Below are 19785 nucleotides of genomic sequence, written 5' to 3'. Positions count from 1 at the left end.
TTTTGCCTTTGGTCATCCAACAAATGGGATTTAGAGTCAAGAAGTCTACAAATCTCTAGACAAGAGAAGGTAGAAGTTTCCAGAAATGAACAGAAACAACCATTTCTTCACTCTCCAGGACATAGCCAAGGAGCAAAGTCTGATTGATGATCCCTTTCTCAAATCACATGTAGAGAGCCATTTATCATTTCCGTGTGAAAAACCTATTCTTTTGTCTGTTAAAGGGCATAGCATGGTCCCCCTTCTAAGAAGGACTGAAACATCCAAACTTTGGTCTTCCTTCTTCTTGAGCTCCATATGGTCTGTGGGTTGTATCATGGGCATTTTAAGTTTTTCGGCTAATATCCACATATCAGTAATATATACCATGTGTGTTCTTATGTGACTGGGTTACCTCACTCAGGATGATATTTTCTAGTTCCATCCATTTGCCTATGAATTTCATGAAGTCATTGTTTTTGATAGCTGAGTAGTACTCCATTGTGTAAATGTACCACATTTTCTGTATCCATTCCTCTGTTGAGGAACATCTGAGTTGTTTCCAGCTGGTGGCTATTATAAGTAAGGCTACTATGAACATAGTGGAGCATGTGTCTTTGTTGTGTGTTGGAGCCACTAGAAAATCCCAGATGCCAGGGAAACAAGAGGTCCCAGGACCCAGTGGGGATAACATTAGCTGAAATACTCAGCAAAGAGGAAATAGAACCTGTAGACACCAAATCCAGTCGATAGACATGGCCCCTTGTTGATGGATGGGGCTGCTTACCCATCTCCAGAATTTTAACCCAGAATCGTTCCTGTCTAAAAGAAATGCAGATACAAAAAGCAGAGCAGAGACTGAACGAAAGGCCATCCAGAGACTGCCCCATCCAGGAGTCCATCCCATCTGCAGACATCAAACCCAGTCACTATTGCTGATGCCAAGAAGTACTTGCTGACAGGAGCCTGGTATACCTCTCCCCTGAGAGGCTCTGCCAGAGCCTGGTTGATACAGATGTGGATGCTCGAGGCCAACTATTAGACTGAGTACAGGGACCCCAATGGAAGAATTAGGGGAGGGACTGAAAGAACCGAAGGGGATTGCAACCCCATAGAAAGAACTATATCAACTAATCAGACTCCTCCGGCCCCAGCCCCCTCCCCTCCTAGGAACTAAACCATCAACCAAAGAGTACATGGAGGGAGCCATAGATCCAGCTGAATGTGTAGCAGGGGACTGCCTTATCTGGAATCAATGGGAGGGGAGGCCCTCCTTCCTGTGGAGGTTTGATGCCCCAGAGTAGGGGGATGCTATGGCAGGTGGGATGGGAATGGATGGGTAGATGGGGATGCACCCTTATAGGGGGTATAAGATGGGGGGTTTGCAGAAGGAAAACCAGGAAGGGGGACAACATTTGAAAAGTAAATAAATAAAATAACCAAAAAAAGGGCATAGCATGAATTTGAGTGCTTCAAAGGGGGTGAATTGTAGTGTGCCAAGAGTGCTGTGGTTGTGGCAGTGAGATCTAAAGTATCAGTTAAATTAACTTCAAATTGGCTGCATATTTGCACAGAAGAAATAATGAAGGATTGGCATTTGAGTTGCTGGGAAATACTCTTGGATGCTAATAAACTCAGTCAGAACCTAAGTTATTTGCCAGAAGTAAAGTTACTGTGTTTTAGAAATAGAAGGTGTTACATTTAGTTTTGATTTTGCTGGTGAATCTTCAGTATGAATCTGTACACATTTTGCTCATTTTGTAAATAAGAAAGTTAAATGTAAGTTAGAAAATTAAATAATTATTGTGGTTTGATAGATTTCCGGTTGATTTTTGTCCATCGTTTTTCACCTTAGCAAGATTCTACTCCCTGTAGATTCACTAACACTAGACGTATCCTCCAGTGTGCTGCAGCCATACTCTAATGGTTCTCCTGACTTATGCAGGTTGATGTGTAAGGTGGCCTACCTGTTCTAGTGTCACTCAAGTAGATCTCCATATGAATATAAAATCGATGCATGCTTTCTGCACTGTATACAGTTGAAAAAGTACTTCTTGATAGAACAACAGCTATGTGGAACTTCTTCTGTAAATTTGGGTTCCGTGTTCCCTGTGTTGTATCTCAAAGGCTGTTCCTTTGTTGTGTGAGCGTGGTCGTAGATAACTGGTAGACAAGTAAGCAAGGCAGTAGATCAGTAAAACTTTAATTACAGAAGCTCTCTTGTATGATAGTTCCAGATCCTTTCAGTAGCATGTCCTATCCAGCTCAAATCTTCTGCCATGATATGAGCTGACAAACAGATTCATCCTGCCCAATTCCTACAGTATGCAGAGCCACCATTTCTTAACATGTTCACACACAACACTGGATCATGTAATGATAAATATGGCTGTTACATAAAGATGTGCTGTTATGTAACAGCACATCTGCTGGACTCAGGTGATTGGTACTTTCACATCACCTGTGCCGTTGTAGTAGGATAGTACATATTCACAACTTTTAAGAGGTTTCAAATTCTAGACAGCATACATTTAAGAAGAACAAGATCTTGGTGCTCATGGGGTGCTACAGGGATACTGAACAGGCCCGTTCTGTCTTACTGAAGGCTTGTGGTAACATACCTGGAATGTCTCCTGAGGGACCAGATCAGTTCCCCCGGGTGCCATGTGTCCATAGGCCAGAGTAGCCAGAGTCTGAGCTAGTGAGTCAGTCTGGATCTAGAGACTTCTCAAGACTCAGTTACTCAGTGTCTCCCTCAAGCCACTGGAAAAGGTGATTAGAGAAAATGTCCCAAGTTTGAGAGGCTCTTGTAAGGTCTAGGGTGCCTCTCTCTTGTCATTTCATCAGGTCAATGTCTTGCCATTGTTTTGGGGTTTTTTCCTTCCCTCCTTCCCCCTCCTCCCAAATCTGAGACCTCGTTTTATAGAAGGGGTGTGGGTGTGGGAATTGTATTGAGTTTAGGCCACTGGATTTCAGGACAGAAGCCCATGCATCTCCTTTTCCTGGCCTGTTTACTGACAGCAGTACAGGGTGACCAAGATCAGGTGCAGGGTGCTCCCTCTGGTCTTAAAACTGTCTCAGGCCACACCATGTTGGTACCTAAATCAGTCAAGAGAACTTGTGCAACTGGAAGTTTACTTCTGTTGATTTTTCATCCACTGTCTCCCGGGCAATCAGGGTACTCTGACATCATTTGTCGAATTACTCCTCCAGGGCACTAACTGAGTTGACTTTGATCTCTCCTTTTTTTAATCTACAATTTTTTGTATGTAAATTTGAAACCTTAAAAGACAATTTCCCAGGATGGCATCCAAGAGATCTGATAGCCGGAGGATATGAAAACTATTTCCTGGGAGAAGGGCTGTAACTAAAGATCAATCTCTCCATGTCCTTGGTTATTCCCTGCTCATGGGCTTTATGATCAACACATGGGTTGTGAGGAAACCTGAAACTCAGTGCCTCTCATTTCTAATGAACCCCCTAATACTTGGCACGATGACAGGCAGTATGAAGCTGAATATTGACAGCTCTACCCAGCTCAAATATTTTTACTATGCATTTCTATTTAAAGACATAGCAAGCCAATTACATATTCATAAGGCTGGAAGAGTTACACTAAGGACTCCGCTAGGACACACCTTTTAAATCTTGGGTTCGTATCAGAGGCCTCTGGTATCACAGTCAAGCCTTGTGTGAGCCTGTGTAATTCATCTTTACAACCATGCTTGTGTATAGTCCACTGCTTACCGTCTCTCTGCAGGCCCAGCCCTACCTATTGGAATTTTAATTCCCTCAGTAAAATTGATTCCACCAGGTCTGCACATTATTCTCCCTGTCTTCCATTTAGTGCATTACTTTCCTGACAGTAGAGTACACAGCACTTAGCAGCTGGTTTGTGGAACCATCAGTCAGGAAATTGTATGATAAATAGGAGGTAGCCAGGTTTAGTGGCACTTCCTTCTGCTTCAGCAGTTTTTGCCTGACTTTGGGGAAGTCATCATGGAGTGTTTTGTCACGTCCCGGGGCAAAAGATGGCTATAGTGCTGTAACATATTACACATACATTGAGTTATGATGTGCCCCAGCTGCACTGCTCGTGTTTGAAAAATAAACCTCAAGGTGGCAGATTACGATGGCCACTGGCCACAGGGACATTTTTTGGGTCTGTGATGGAATACGCTGCTGATGCATAGAAACAACAAACCAAGATGCAAGGTGAGGCAGGCACTTTTGGACTGGGATTGTCTTCTACGGGCTGTTGGGATCACTCCCGTGTGATGCCACACATGTTAGCAGAGTGCTTGCCCTGTGTTTCAGACTTTATCATTTCAGGCTATGATAAGCATACCTTGATTCAAAAGCGGGTTGTCTTTGCCACTTGTGGCGTAATAGGGGTGATTCCATGAATAACCAGTAAAAGCTACATCTGTCCACATGTGCTTCAACAGTCCAGAAAATTCTGTTTAAACTTAATCACTATAGAAGCATAGAAATTCGAAAACAGCAAACTAAAATCAATTGTCTTTTAGTTGCATAGCATCACATCTGTTAATTTTCTGTCCTTTATCTAGACCCGGTTCCAGACTTAAGAATCTGTAAATTTCCTTGACCACAACACTTTGTATAACAGTGCTACAAGTTGTAGTTAGAATTAATTTTCAAACTCATAAAATGCCACAAGCCTAACCAGTGCCAACTTCACGAAATGCTACAGTAAAGCACTTACCATCCACTTATCTGTGCATGAATGTTAACAGTACAGTCAGGAACCAAATTGTAAGGAAGTTGAACTTTATCTTTCAACTCTAACAGTTGTCACAGTGTCACCCAAGACAGGCTTCATGGGAGAAGCTCGTGGAAAGTGGACTTTTCTTTACAGTTGCTTGATTTACATACAGTTCTATTAAATGAGGTTCTCTGATTCTCAAGATGACAGGCATGGGAATGAATGGGTGCTGCAGAGCCAAGCCTGTGTGTTGTGGAAGGAAGGGAGGACCACCCATACTTGATGATCACCTACGTGGTTTTACCCAATGGAGTACCACCCATATTTGATGATCACCTACGTGGTTTTACCCTGGATTTGAGCATGATTAATGTGGATGTTTAAAAAAAAATTTAAAGTTCAGACACATTTGGTGAGAGTCTGGTCAACTTTTCAACTAGTCTCAAAAAGGGTTCCTTTTAGTTTTATGCTGTCTTAAGGAAGATGGATAAGATAACTTTCATCAAAACTGGTTAAATAAAATAGGATATTTTGCTTTTTCTGTTGGGAACATTTGGTTTTCCTATAGGGTTCCTTTTCATCTCAGGATTACTGAGTTAAGTGTAACATTGAATTTGCCACATGGCTGAATAAACTTCTACCTGAAACTCAAACTTAGGAAGCTGTTACAGGAGAATTGGCTTACATCCTTTGAGTACTGATTGTTAAACTACAGTAGTTTTTTCATTTGTAGTCATGCATTGTGAGGGGTGTGACAAGTGATTAGGTCACTCCACTGGATGCATTTCCTTGTGATGGCACAGTGACACTGATTTGATAATACCAAATTAATTCCTTCTCTGCTCCTATACCATTAACCCCCTCCTTACCTGACATTACAACAACCACAAGCTTTCACTGAGCACTGCCTACTTTCACAGACCTCTTGATGCTATTTTCTAGGTTTAGAACATTGAGGAATACTAATGAAAATGCAATCTTGTGTCCCTCCTTAGTGGGCTACCTGTATGTAGTCAGTGCACATGCACAGTTTTCCCCTCATACCTTTTTGTTCTAAGTATGCTTAGATCTTTTAAGGGGGGCCGCAAGGGGAAAATGTGGATGGGGGAGGAAGCGAAGCATAGCTCACCTTCTAAGAGATATATTGAAGATAAATTGGGAAATAGATGGATATAGAGGGGAGAAATGAGATTCTTCTGAGTTTATCACTGTAATAATCACCTAGGTGCACTTACGTTTGTGAACTGATGTTCTCAGTTGGGGTGTATGATTGCTACCTCAGGAGGTACAGTTCACACACTCGCCTGGTGTGCTTGCGCACTTTCCCAGACCTTGTTGCCAGGTTTGTGCCTCTCAGTGACTACTCTGGATCCACAAAACCTGCTTCTCAGGCTTCTGTTTGACTTGCGTTTAAACCTGCTAATTATAATCTTCAGAATCCCCAAAGTAACTGGGTACCATACTAAAGTTTGCTTGCTGTGCACATCAGTCCCGGGAGTGCTTTGCTGTGACAGCTGACTGTCAGCGCTCAATGGCACTATTTAAGAATCATCTTCTGGCATATGTACTATAATATCACTTATCACTGGTGACAGAGGTATAGGGTTCTGGTCTCCCTTGTTTTATTCCTTGGAACTCGGACAAAACATTTGTACTAAATATCAGTCATCCGTGTAGTTATAAAAACCATTGACTTTCTGTTCACCTTTATGTAGCAGATCAGTATTTTTTTAAAAAAAATCATTTTTCAAATTTGAAGAGACAACAGGCACAAGTACCTTTGGGTAAGTAAATTCTGTAAAAGCAGAACACACACACACACACGCACATACACACACACACACACACAGGACCCAGGAGCTGATGGACAGGAGCAGGCAAGAACTGTAGGTTCCCATGGAAGCCACACAAAGATGTTAGATTCCTTTGGAGCTGGGGTTACAAGCAGTGTTAGGAATAGGACATGGGTATTAGGAATCAAACTCGGGCCCCTCTGCAAAAGCAGCATATGCTTTAACCATTGATCCATCTCTTGGGTCTCAGCTCTTGAAATTCTTACGAGAGATTTGGTACAGTAAAGTTGCTTTCAGTTGGAATGCCACCTCAGCGTATTAGTTTTGTGTAAGGTGTACTTTCCTTCCTTTCAGACCCTCCTCATCTTTTTCCTGCCTTCCATCCTCCTGTACCGATTGATGCCAGACATCACGAGGGCCGCTACCATTATGATCCATCTCCTATTCCTCCATTACACGTGTAAGTATTAAAATGTTACCCATTAATGAAATGGACCTAAGCTCCGGCTTTTACGCCTCAGACTCTTTGTTAATGCATGTCTTCTGGGCTTTGAAGGTGTGATAGCAGTGTAAGATTTACTCTTAAGACAGAGCAGAGCTCCATCTGCTCCTAGATGCACTGAATCGGACCCTGAGCGTTCTGAGGATGCTTGTCATAATGGTTTAGCTGGCCGTTGCTTTCTGAGTCTTTTGCTGATGACAGACAAACAGGTGTGGATTATAAACTTAAAATTAAAGCACTAAAGTTAAGCTTTAATGGGAGCTTACTTACCACTTACAATACATGCTTGGTTGTGATTTAGGTTGGAAGTTCTACATGCTAATATTTTTGTTACATGAAAGTTCTGACCAAAGATTACAGTGGATCAAAATGAAATGTTTATGGAAGATTTTCAGAATCCCCCATGTTCCATATACCAACAGTCACTTGATGGATGAGAATGTCACCCAAACAAAATGGCAAATGTGATTGAGCACACGGTTTCACCTAAGATGAAAGAAAAGAATGTGGTGATAAAATGTATTTAATATAAAAGGAAAAAGAAAGTCTCATCGAAATAAATATTATTGCACTTTTTTTGAAGGGAAAGAAAAAGAATCACTGATACATACACTCACAGAATATTCTGCAGTAAATTCAAGGAAACTGTCATATAATATAATAATTAGATGCACTCCCTGGAAGGGGCTATTCCCTGCTAATGGACTTGGTACACATGTGGCCATATGTAATAATCACCTTCCTTTCTGAGACAGTGAAGTTCGAAAAGCACAAATAATACTTTGAAGAATAATGCTGGTTATATAGATGTTAGATTGCATCGCTCTGACTATTAGTTACAGCTGTGTAATTATATGGTAGGCTGAAGAAAAATGAAGTTGTTTTAAAACAAGTCCTCCTTTGTGAGCAGAATTAATTGATATTAACAGTCCTAACTGCATGCCCAAGTACACATATAATATTTTACCAACCGGTTTTTGGATCCATCTCCCATTACTGAATTGTAATTTCAGTTCAGATTTGCCTGGAGGTGAGTAATAAATCTGCATTGAGAACTTCTGTAAGCATTGGAGGAGAAGTGGGTATTTACAGAGGGAGAATGCAGAATGTTGTGACTTATTCCTCTTGTGACTAAAGTACAAGCAAGTATTTACAGCCTTCTGAAGCGGGCTAAAACTATGCTCACAGAATGCCAGAGGACCGAAGGGAGTTCTACTATACACAGGGAAGTGCATTCCTAATTGAGTTTGCAGGATGACCTGCAACTCACTTGGTCTTGTAGGACCTTTATGGTCCGGGTGGAACCAGGGGGATTTTAGTTGCTGTTCTATCCTGTATCCAGATCACAAAGGACCTTAGAGACAAAGATAGCTAATTCCTCCCAGTCTTTCTGATGAAGTAGTTTAAACCAGATGTTCTGTGGAATCTGTAAGTTTTTCACTTTTTCAAAAATCATGTTCTAGAGAATTTTTTTTAAACTGAGCTCAAATAATATTCTGATCTCTTCTTTCCTCTGGGCTTATTATAGTTCATCTTGTAAGTAAATTCAAATAGGAAGTTGCCAATTATTGGTCCTCTGGCAGAGCTATAGGAACAACAAAGCCTCCCGGAATCCCTGTTGTATGTTCGAGGCTCTACTTAGGTCCATAGCAAAAGCAGTGTCACAGATAAGGTAAGTTACATGTGGAGAAGCTGAGTATCAGCCATGGGCTTTTGTCTCAGCTGTGACTCTGAGCTGGGGTTTCTGAGCTTCCCAGTGCTTTCTATTTTTTCAGCCAGGTTTTAAGACACTTAAGCAGTAATTGACTAAATTGTTCCTGTGCAGCCTACACGTATAATTATTAAAGAGTTATGATGTAAGGCAGGTTGACAATTCTGAGTTTCAATAGAATAAGTCCTCGAGGGCTCTAAGAGAATGTTGTGTCTGTGGGTGTGAAACAGGGCACCTCATGTCTGCAGTTTCCTGAGATTATTCACATCAGCTTGCCCTAGTAGATTCCTGGGTGGCTCTGCCTGAGATTATGACACTGGCACGAGGAAATTAGAGAAAGACTCATCTCCATATCTTTGTAGCATTGTGCTCTCTTCCTGCTTAGTAATTTGTTAGGAATTGTATTTGGGCAAAGGGCTCAGCATGTGAACAGATACACATGTTGATGGTGCTCAGTGGAGAGCTAAGCTGGTTCAGCATTTGAAGTAATGGCAGGCTTATCAGGGTGCCTTGGGCTTGCCACACATTTGTGCTGTAGGCCCTGGCAAATGCCCCCTGATGTGATCCCTGCACTTCACTAAAACAAAGCTGTCTGCTTTAGGAAGAGCTCAGTACAATAGCCTCCTGTATATACTCTGCAAAGGTTGGGTCTCTAAACAAATGCTCACAGCTAATGTATAAAGGTATCAACTTTCTTCTGGTCTCACTCCATGATGACCCAGCTGTCTGTATCCCTTCTGTCAGGTGAGGGTACACCTGCGACTGTTAAAGCTGAGGGTATTGATAGTAAATGTGGCCTTCTACCCAATCCTTCCCTGTATTAACTGTGAAATATAAAAGTATCTTACACTGAATTTGAATTCCAAAATGGTTGCTGTGTAATTGCCTTCTAGGAAATGAAATCAAGTGAGCTTAGTAAGCCTTTAGAGTGAATATTTTAATTACAGGAAGATAAAACTTGGAGATATTCTCATTATTTTGTAAACACAATTGTTCTTCTGGTGCCAACTTTAGAAACTAAATTATCAGTCTCTGAAAAACAAGAGCCTGTGTTGATGGAAATGCTGACAGACCAGTGTTCAGAAGGACGGCAGGTACTGCGGTAATTATGCTATCATATTCCATCATTAGAGATTCTATTGAAAAGGTTTATAAATTGCCTCTCTTTTTAGATAAACCACCCTATATTAAGGCATCAATGATATGGTGCAGAATTAAATTAAAATCTCATAAAATGAAATATGTTCTGTATTAGCTGTTTGACACTTAATTTGCCTCTGAATGAGTAAGAGGAAATCACAAATTAACCTGCTTTTGTTTTTCCAACCATGGCTTATTAGGTGTTAGAACAACTGCAATTACAGTCCAATAATAACCCAGAAGCCTTATAAATATGTACGGAAATATGTCAGCCTCTGTTTAGAAACTGGGTTTGTTACGTGAAATGCCTTTAGCTTACCCTCCTTGCTTGCACATTGCTGTCCACAGTTTATGGTTAAACAGGCAGCTCAAGGATAGAAAATTAAATGGACTACAATATAGTATTAGAAATAATATTACGATTTATTGATATTTCTTTTAGCCCCAAATCATGAAATTAAATTAAGAGGGTCATAAGTGGGTCATGCTATAGGTGTCATCTCTAGGTTGTCACATTAAACTGTCCTCTGAAATGGACAATGGCTGCATCATGTTTATGACATTCAAATAGTTTCTTACACATTGAATATGAGAATTCTTTCCTCGTCTTCTGAGTTGTTCTGGATGAATTCACAAGGGCTTGTGTCCAACTGACAGATGGAATGTCTCTTTCTTAAATTGTGATAGTCCCTGGTTTTATGTACAGTTAAACACAGTGTTTTAGACAAATCAAAGTTCACTTAACATATTACTGAGCCCAACTCGTGCATCAGAGATAAAGGTGAATCTGGACACACGCTGCAGAAGAGAACAGGAGACTTTATTCCAGTCCTCTCTCTGTTTCCTGGCTTGAGTTGTTTACACCAGGGCCGAATAAGCCTGTGGGCGCACTGCTCTATTCTGTAGGCCTTAATAAAGCCCTTTAGACTACATGTTACTACTCGTTCTTAAAACTTCTTTAAAAATGTAGACAGTTGTTTAGTTATGTCTTGCACCTACACCATACACTCAGAGTTTTCCAGTGACTTTTTTTTACAGCCATGAAGAATGAGCTACTACTGGGTTTTGCGTTTGTGCACATTTTGAGCGTGTATGTTTTAAGTGCTGGAACTTATTTGATAACGTTTCTTTTCAAAAGTAGGCATGATTTATTTTTAGAAACTGAAATTATAAAGTGTTTTGAATTCTGGTATGATTTCATTCACATTCATGTAGGGTTCCCAGGGTGTGTTGGCGTCTATTCTGTATTTTACAGTTGACTCTTTGAGCCGAGGTTTTTCTCATTCATGAACCAGTATGAATTAGATTTTGAACTCTCCAGTAGCTTTCTCGTGAGATCTGCAATTCATTTTCCAAAGCTGAGTCCTTAGTTACTAATCCATTGCAGTGATTCAGGCTTCAGTGATCCGATCTTCTCGCTGAGGCACTGAGTGCATGGATGAGAATGCTGTGGGTGAGAGTCGCACCTCCCTGCTGTGGGTGAGAGTGGCACCTCCCTAGGCTGTCTCTCCAGCCAGCACACAGACTGCTGTGTATCACCCTCCACTTTCCTAATTCCTGTTAGAACAACTGCTTTACCTTTGCAGTCATGAGAAGTGAGCACTCTCCTGGTTCTTTTGCTTGGGACAGGGTGGCTTACATGCAGTCACACTAAGGAAGAGGAGCTAGCTTTTCACAGGAACTAGTCTGCCTCTTGCTGCCCAGAGAGGAATCCAGGGAAGAGCATTAACATCAGCTTTGAAATGGAGTACACTAGGACAAGGAAGGTTTGGCCCTTGTGATTACTCAGCCTTAGACTTGGGAGCAGAGGATGAGCAGCAAGTTTGGAGAATGATTGCATTCATTACTTCCCAGAGAGAGAACAAGTACAAGAAAGGATACTCCAATATGGTAAATATCTAGAGAAAGAAACAGGTAGATGGTGAGGACTGCTAATCAGTCTCCCTGCGCCACTGACCTCAATGTCTGGTTAGTGCCAGCCATTTTTACTGGGAGCGCATGTAATGCTTATTCATGAGAAGCTTCATCCTGGCCCCTTAAAATGGGTGCACATGCAAACTAGTGGATTCATTTTATTTATTCTGAGGTAATCCTCAACTAACACATGGAGAGTTAATTTGGGGCATAACTGATTTAGAATATTTTAATAGCATAATATAAAATGAAGAAAGGAAAGCATTTTACTTGCTATTCTCCAGTATTTGGATCTACCTTAGATGACTCTGAGACTTGTAAATCATACTAACATCAGATTACACTGAGTACTGTAATTATATCTTTCAAGGCAACTACTGCGTGTTTTTCTTGCCTATGTGAGACTAAGTCAATTCTGCAAACCTTGTAACTCCTAAGTTACTTTTTTTTAGTGATCAGAATGGACCTCTTTTGCTTAGGCTGCTGCCATCACTTTTCCTTTTTTTTCCTTTCTCTTTTTGTTTCCTTTTGTTGGAATAGGTTTCCTCATTCTGACAAAGCTGGCACACTCAGGAGGAGTGGAAGATTCAAAACGCTTGATTGCTAAGTTTTTATTAAGAGTTTCTATTACAATAGTAATTGCTTCCCATAGACAAGCTGATCCCTTGATAGTAAATCAGCTACTATTGTCTCCTAGGAATTGGGATACACAGACACAGACACAGACACAGACACACACACACACACACACACACACACACACACACACACGTATGCACGTGCACGCACACACACATTATACATATACACATATATTACTAATTTTATATATAACTGGTATATATTCAATATGTACACACACACATTCTACAACAGTGCACGCTGATGTCTAAGTTTTCTAGCTATAAAAAAACATTTTAACTCAAAAGCCTGAACATGTATGTGACCTTCATAACACTCTTATGAACACAGAGCATCATGTGTTCATGTTACCATCTTCCAGAAGTATCAGCACCCACTCCTTTTCACGGGTGTTGATATAGCTATATATTTGCATATATATTGCAATTGGATACAAATATTACCAATACCAGAATTCCATGGATAAAGGATAGTTTATGTTGGAAACAATGTTGATGACTTATTGTATGTTAAGCACAATTTTAAGGCTCCATAATTATCTACTGCGATATTTACCCCAAACCTATGATGGACGTTTATAATTAGCCCCATTTTCAGCTTATAGACATCTAAACATAAGAACACATACAGCTTTTGGAATGGGTTATGCCTGTATCTTAGTTCAGGGATTGGGGTCCACATTTGTTGCCCATGTTGCTTTGCTTTGTTAGTAAAAGTGAATGCCACACACTTTGCAGGCCTGGATTTTTACTTGGCTGATTCTGTCAACACCTGGCTCCTGCAACGTGCTACGATGAATACATGACACTCTGGAGAAGTGTTTAAAAGCCAAATACACGATCAGGCTTTTGAGTTAAAATTTAGACTTCAGTGTGCCCTGCTGTAGAATGTATGAAGTTCATGGGACAGTTTACATATCCAGCCACAGGTTTTGACAAGATTGCATTGAAACATGCATAAAATAACCAGGACTTACTCTATATGTCCAATAGATTTCAAGCCTCATTAACTCCAGTATTTATTTTCCTGGAACCTTTTCTTCCTTAGATAGTCTTGCTTGCTTCCTCACTTAATGTCTTCCCACTTGGATGTCTTCTTACCAAACTTCTGCTGGGAATGAGCACCTAAATTACCGGGTGACACCTAAGCCAAGCCTGGTCTACTGTCTATCTACTTCTCAGTCCAGCTTTATTAGAGCACAGTGACATCCACTATGTATAGTTTCTATGGCAGACTTTAACAGTAAGAGCATAGGGGAGTAACATCAACATCCAAAGGACATGGGGACCCCAGATGCTATCTGTGCCAGCTCCAGTCTAGATAGCAGCCCTCTCCAGCCCCACTCTGTTCTCTGCTGTGCTTAGTGCCACACATTGTAGTCTACAGGACCTTTTAGCTATTTTCACACCATTCCCAAGAGTTTTCCTTGTATGCCATCTCAGTTAAAAAAAAAAGTTCTAAATGTTTGGCTATAGTTTTACAAAATAAGCAGAAAAGTTTAGGACCTTCTGGATCCATTTGTCACTGACCTTCCCTGTCAGCCCCTACCACTGGCTTGAGGATATGATCAAGGTCACCTCCCAAAATAGTAGTGGGTAGGTCGCACACGTCCTGATCAGCCAGCACACATTTTTCTTTATATTAAGGAATGAACCCAGGGGCTCAGTGGTTAAGAGCACCGACTGCTCCTCCAGGAGTCCTGAGTTCAATTCCCAGCAACCACAGTGGCTCACAACCATCTGTAATTGGATCTGATGCCCTCTTCTGGTATGTCTGAAGACAGCCACAATGTATTCAAATATATAAAAATAAATCTTAATAAAAAGAAAGAAAGAAATGAATACGAAACAGGTTGTATTCAAAAGGTGTAACACTTCTCAGCTTTGCAGCATTTCTAATGACTGAAATATTGAATCTGCTCTTCAGTTGCAGAGAAAGCAGGCCCTAATTACAGCGTACATTCACAGAGCCCAAGCGGCAGCTTCTTGGAAAAAATTCCTGTGTTCTTTGTGCTGTGCTCAGCAACACGGTCCGGAGCAGATATTGACTGAGGCATTCACAGTCACTGAACCGGAAGCTGCCGACTTTATAGAGGCTGCTGTCAAACCTGTTGTGGGGGCCTGGGTGGTACTGGACTGTAACCGACTTTTTCTATGAGTACAATGCTTCCACTCACGTTAGGCCTGGCTTCAAAGAAAACACAAATTTACTGCATTCATTTTATTTATTCTTCAAAATATGAGTTTTAGAAATTGAACTTTAACAAAAGTTATCCTCTCTGGAAGGTGCTTGGGAGTTTTACATCACGAATATCGCCCCACCTAGCAGCACTTCCTATGTGGCTGTCCTTCTCTCAGGTGTAGGAGCTCACTTTGCAATACCCTAAAACAAGCAGCTTCTTCTAGACTCCCAGCAAGTTCATTAAGTCCTTTCCCCAGGGAAACGAGGGCCCAGAACACAGGGTTGCCAGTCATTCATTCTTGTTACTGCTGTATCCCTGTACCTGCCCCCAGGGAAATTCATTTACCAAGAAAATAAAATGTTAGAAGATAGGTTTCTAGGCGTGGCTTGTGACCTCTGTACAGGAAATGCCAAGTGAGCTGCGCTTCGCCTCTTGGATGCTGTGGACCACTGCAGAGAACGAGTAGGACAGTGTTTAGTGAGAGCATCTCATGCCAGGTGACCATGCTGGGCAAGTTTTGAAACGTCATCTTAGCCATTTCTGTTCTGATGTGATCCCAGGAAAGGCGTGGGTCGTTACGCACTGCGCTTTGGTTGCTTTGACTTAGCTGGAATGGTGACACTGAACCAACTTTGAACAGTCTGAAGTTGGAGGAAAACAGACAACAAGAAACTCTGAAGTGGGAAAATCACCAAATATAAAACCAGGTCTAGTGATCCCTCCCTACTTTGTACTTTTTTAAATGGACTTTTTTTTTTCATTTAAAAACTGTTTTGATTGAGAGTTTTGTACAATGAGTTCGGATCATATTCACTTTCTGTACCTAACTCTTCCTGGATGCACCCCATTCAGCTTTGTTCCCCTCCTCCCCACGACCAGCTGTGGAGCTTGGCAGGTTTGGCTGATTGACCAGCAGCTACGTTCTTAAAGAAAGCTGCATCCCTGTGTCCCACAGCTAACAGTTGCAGTAGGTCCACACTGAGAGGCAGGATTATGTGCCGGACTCTTCCCTCTAGGCTGGGATTTAGTCTGGTTTGGGCTTGCACGGGGTTTAGTCTGCTGCTGCAAATGCTCTGAATTCATGAGTGCAGCTACCCTGCTCTGTCCAGCAGAGGCTGTCATAGTCGTCCATTGCTTCTGCTTATACTCTTTCCATCCCTGTTTCTACAGTGATCCTTGAACGTGGGATGGGTTGGTAGGTCAGGGGAGGGCGTCTATATTTTCTTTAGTGCTGAGCATTCTCAAGTCTTACTCTCTCACAGATGGCTTCTGTGTAAATACCATTTACTGAAAATAGAAGCTTGGCAGATGAGGGTTGTAAGTCACTAGGAACCTGTTTAATGCTGTGTCTGTTTAGCAGTGTAATAGTAATTAGGCTTCCCCTTAGGGCCTATGACTTGTCTGACCTTAGGTTCTTAGCCTGTTAAGGGGGCATGGTAGGGGTTTCATCTTGTGGAGTGGGACTTAAATCTAATGAGATACTTGTTGAGATGTTGTTTGGGTCACTACTGCACCAGAGGGCATGGTTTGTCAGGTTAGTCTTTGTTCCTCTGGTAGCTTGTAATTTACCCACAGCACGATGAGAGCTAACTGATATCTGAGCCGTCTCTGTGGCCTGAGTTCTCTGTCCTTTTTATCTCCATAACATGAAATTCTTACTTGGGACTGTTACAGGGACATAAGCTTCAGTTTGAAGATCTGAGCAGACACTGGAATGAATTACACCTCTCTAGGAAAAAAAAGAAAGAAAAGGGACAAGAGAAAAGGAGGGGACAAAAGAAAGAAACAAAGAATGAAAGAAAAACACCTAGATAAAACAAAATAAACAACAAAAAACCACATTAAAAATGAAACAAAAACCTGTCGAGTATTTCGTGTTGGCCAACTACTCCTGAGCGCCAGGCTTGCCCTGGGCTGTGTTGATAAAGCCGGCCTCACTTCACTGGACAAAACCGCCTTTCCCTCTCCCAGTGGGTATCAATTACACATAGCTATTTGGTCAGGGGTGGGACTTTGTGCCCACTTCTCCCTGCTGGGGTTTTGTCTGGCTAAGCTTCTTGCTATTGATGGGTATTAACATGGAGACCCTCAGCTGGACAATGCGGAGACTTGGGAGCATTGAGTCCTAAATGGAATGTCTTTATCACACCCATCCCCTCCTTACTCAGAGAGGAAAAGATAGTAGGTGCCAGGGGTGGTGAATAATCCCAAAGAAAGGGTGTTTGGATACAGCGACACAGTGGGAGTGATGCCCCTGCGGATGCACAGAGAGTGTGATAACATGCATTTAAAGGTCCCCCTGTCCCAGTCCTTCCTGCTGACTAACTCCTGTAAATTGTTTTTAAGGTGCCTGGGGACCTGGTTTGAGCCTCTCCGGGTAGCCAGGGCTTAGTGATAGGAGTTGTGTCACTTGGGTACAGGCATCTTTTACTTCCTGGGAATAAGGCATCGAAATGCATTCTGTTAATATCCCAATCCTGCCAAATGCAAAAGTATGTCATATCTTGGACCAGAGTAGAAGGAGCCAAGTAAATGATTCCTCCACACTTACAGGAGAAATCATGGAGTCTTCTTATTCCAATTTACCTTACACTCCTGGAAAGCCTTGCTTGTTTGCTGTGAACTCCTTATCACTGATAAACTAAACTATAGCTTCTCAAAAGAACAAAATCCCCATATTCCTAGCCTCAAGTGTTTTTAGCATGCATTGGAGACATCTGGGGGAATACCTAAGAACAGGTTTACAAACCTGAGTTCCAACAGGCGATCTTACTTCTAGTGGTTACTCCGATTCCTCACCTCTTATGTGCTGGGATCAGTTTAAACTTACACTGGATTATATTAGTGCTGTGTGACCTACCATGTTAGGTGTGGTTATTGCTATCTTACAGGTCTTTATTATGTAACTACACACACACACACACACACACACACACACACACACACACACACTCTCACACTCACGCACTCACGCACTCATGCAGTATGCTCACTCCTGTTCACCTTTTTATGGTAATCACTCCTTGAGACTTGGCAGTAAAAGTCTGCATAATCATCTATTTTAATCAAAATAGTCAGGAAAAATACAGGAGGCCAGCTTGAAGTGTTTTACTCTTGTTTAAATGACCAAACTCTGGGCTTCTCTGATTCTGGTCCTTAGGCATGCAGCCACTGCATAGAGGGAAGAGTGCCTCACTCAAGAGTCACTGGGAGTGGATGGATTGCGGGACTAAAGCAGGGACAGCCTGCAAGCAGCTTCTCTGTGCCTCAGTGCAGGACACGCACCACAGAAAAGTGACAGAGTTGTAAGAGTCCCTGTGCATTTCAGGAGTAGCTTCTCATTCACTAAAGGAAGGCAGCAGGCTGTAGGGATTTGACCGGACTGGATCCTTCCTGCGCTTCCTCTGTGACTTACTTGTGTGATCTGAAGCAAATGTATATTGCGTCATAATGAACTTGAGCCGAATTCTCCACCTTTTTAATTTTCAGCCTAGGGATATACTTGGGCTGTACAGGTCACTGTTTGCTGCTTTGTGGGGGAGGAGAGATTTGCCTTGGACTAAGTGGAGCTTTAATGGGAAGGAAAGGCAGAGTGCAGTCCCTCCCCCAGTGTGTAGAGGGAGGGAAGCCTCCTTCCTTGGTCTATTTGCTTTGCAAGGGTATTCTTTGATGCAGTCTTTTCGTGGGTACCCACTGAAGTCTCAGTGTACTCAAGCTTTAGAAAAGGCCATTGGCCAGTCTTTGTTTTCTTTGTTGAACTGTTTATTTTGCTTTCTTCCCACGAGGGTTCCTGGCCCTGCTCTGACAGAGCTTTTCTGCATGAATTGCATTCCTCAGAGCCACAAGTCTCCTACTTCTTCCAGGCCATTTGACTCGGGCCTGTGTGTTCAGTCTATAGCTTCCATCTGCCTGAGGTCTTTGCCAAGAAGAATAGTTGCTGAATGACTGACGCGGGGACCTAAAGACATGTTTTAAATGTCATTAGCCAGAGGAGTCGAGGTTCATTCAAGTTTGTAACCTGGCTATTCCATGGCCATTATTAGCTTTAAGATCAATGAAGGAAGAGCTGCTAAGCCCTTTGCTTTCCTTTGAATGTGGAGAAGGCAACTGAAGGCTGATAGTGCAGGTTTGCCCTCCTCATATCCAATTAGCGTCAAGTTTTCTGCGGGGTGCTGGGTGCTCCATGTGAGTGAAAGCCACATTTCTGAGCTATCTCATAATTTTTGCTTTTGAATTGTAGACATTTATACTTGTAAATCTTGCCATATGTACATTGTTTTCTCTGTGGAAGTAGTAAACAGAGAAAGTGTGCAGCTATCTCAGCCAGAGCTATTTCCTTCTCTTCTGGGTATTTTTTTCCCTAAAGCATAGCTTATAGCTGGGACAGAGAAGAATATCTTCTGAATTCAAAATTATGTTTTAAACTTCCATTAATGATAACAGATAATTGATTTTTCTCACGCATCGTACTTCACTGTGGGTGTCAGTGGCATAGTTATACAGTTTACAAAATTCAGCTACCTTAAGAGCAAATTTCTGGGGGGAGGCGAAAAATTGGAGTACAGATAATGAAGACACATTATATGAGTTAATATATGTATATTATATATGTGATTAATATATACATATGATTAAGATATGTTATATATACCTATGAATTTCAGAGGATAAAATAATTTTACATTTTCAGAAAGGAGTTAGTGAGGGAGAAAAGAGTGTCCCAAGTGATAGTAAATGGATATTCATAGGAGGAGAGTGTTTTCAGTATCTGTATGGCAAAATATGATAGATTGCTTGATTAAAATTTTTATTGGCATAATAAAGCAAAATGCTAGACAGTTCAGCTTTAAAATTACATGTCTGTCTTCTGTCTATCTGTCTGTGTGTATATACATCTAGACCATGTTATACACATGTCTATCAAAAGAAAACATTGAGTTTTCATCAGACTCAGGTTGTCAGGCTTGGCAGTAGGCAACTTCACTAGCTAAGCCATGCCACTGTCCTCACCTGCTTGGCTTGTTTGTTTGTTTTAACCTGTGTTTTTTGTTTGCTTAGTTATCGTTACTTAATATGTACATGACAATCTTGATTTTACTCAAGAACATGGTATTTGTAGTGCCAAACCAGAACTCTATATTTATCAGCAGTGGACCTAGAGATCGTTTTCTGTCGGAATTTCCAAGGAGGTAGATC

At 41.6% G+C, this 19785-nt stretch overlaps 1 protein-coding gene across 1 annotated transcript in view; it reads left to right on the top strand.

Annotated features, from left to right (window-relative positions):
- Gli3 (GLI family zinc finger 3) overlaps nucleotides 1-19785 on the top strand; it is a 271135-nt gene that overhangs the window by 148643 nt on the left and 102707 nt on the right. The window contains exon 4 of the mRNA NM_080405.2: nucleotides 6853-6958. Within this exon, the coding sequence (NP_536330.2) occupies nucleotides 6853-6958 (106 nt within the window). The remainder of the gene's footprint in view (nucleotides 1-6852; nucleotides 6959-19785) is intronic.

The sequence above is a fragment of the Rattus norvegicus genome, chromosome 17 (genome assembly GCF_036323735.1).
Source record: "Rattus norvegicus strain BN/NHsdMcwi chromosome 17, GRCr8, whole genome shotgun sequence".
Taxonomy (NCBI): Eukaryota; Metazoa; Chordata; class Mammalia; order Rodentia; family Muridae; genus Rattus; species Rattus norvegicus.
The sequence above is the reverse complement of the archived record's forward strand: the minus strand, read 5'-3'. Positions and strand labels throughout refer to the sequence as shown.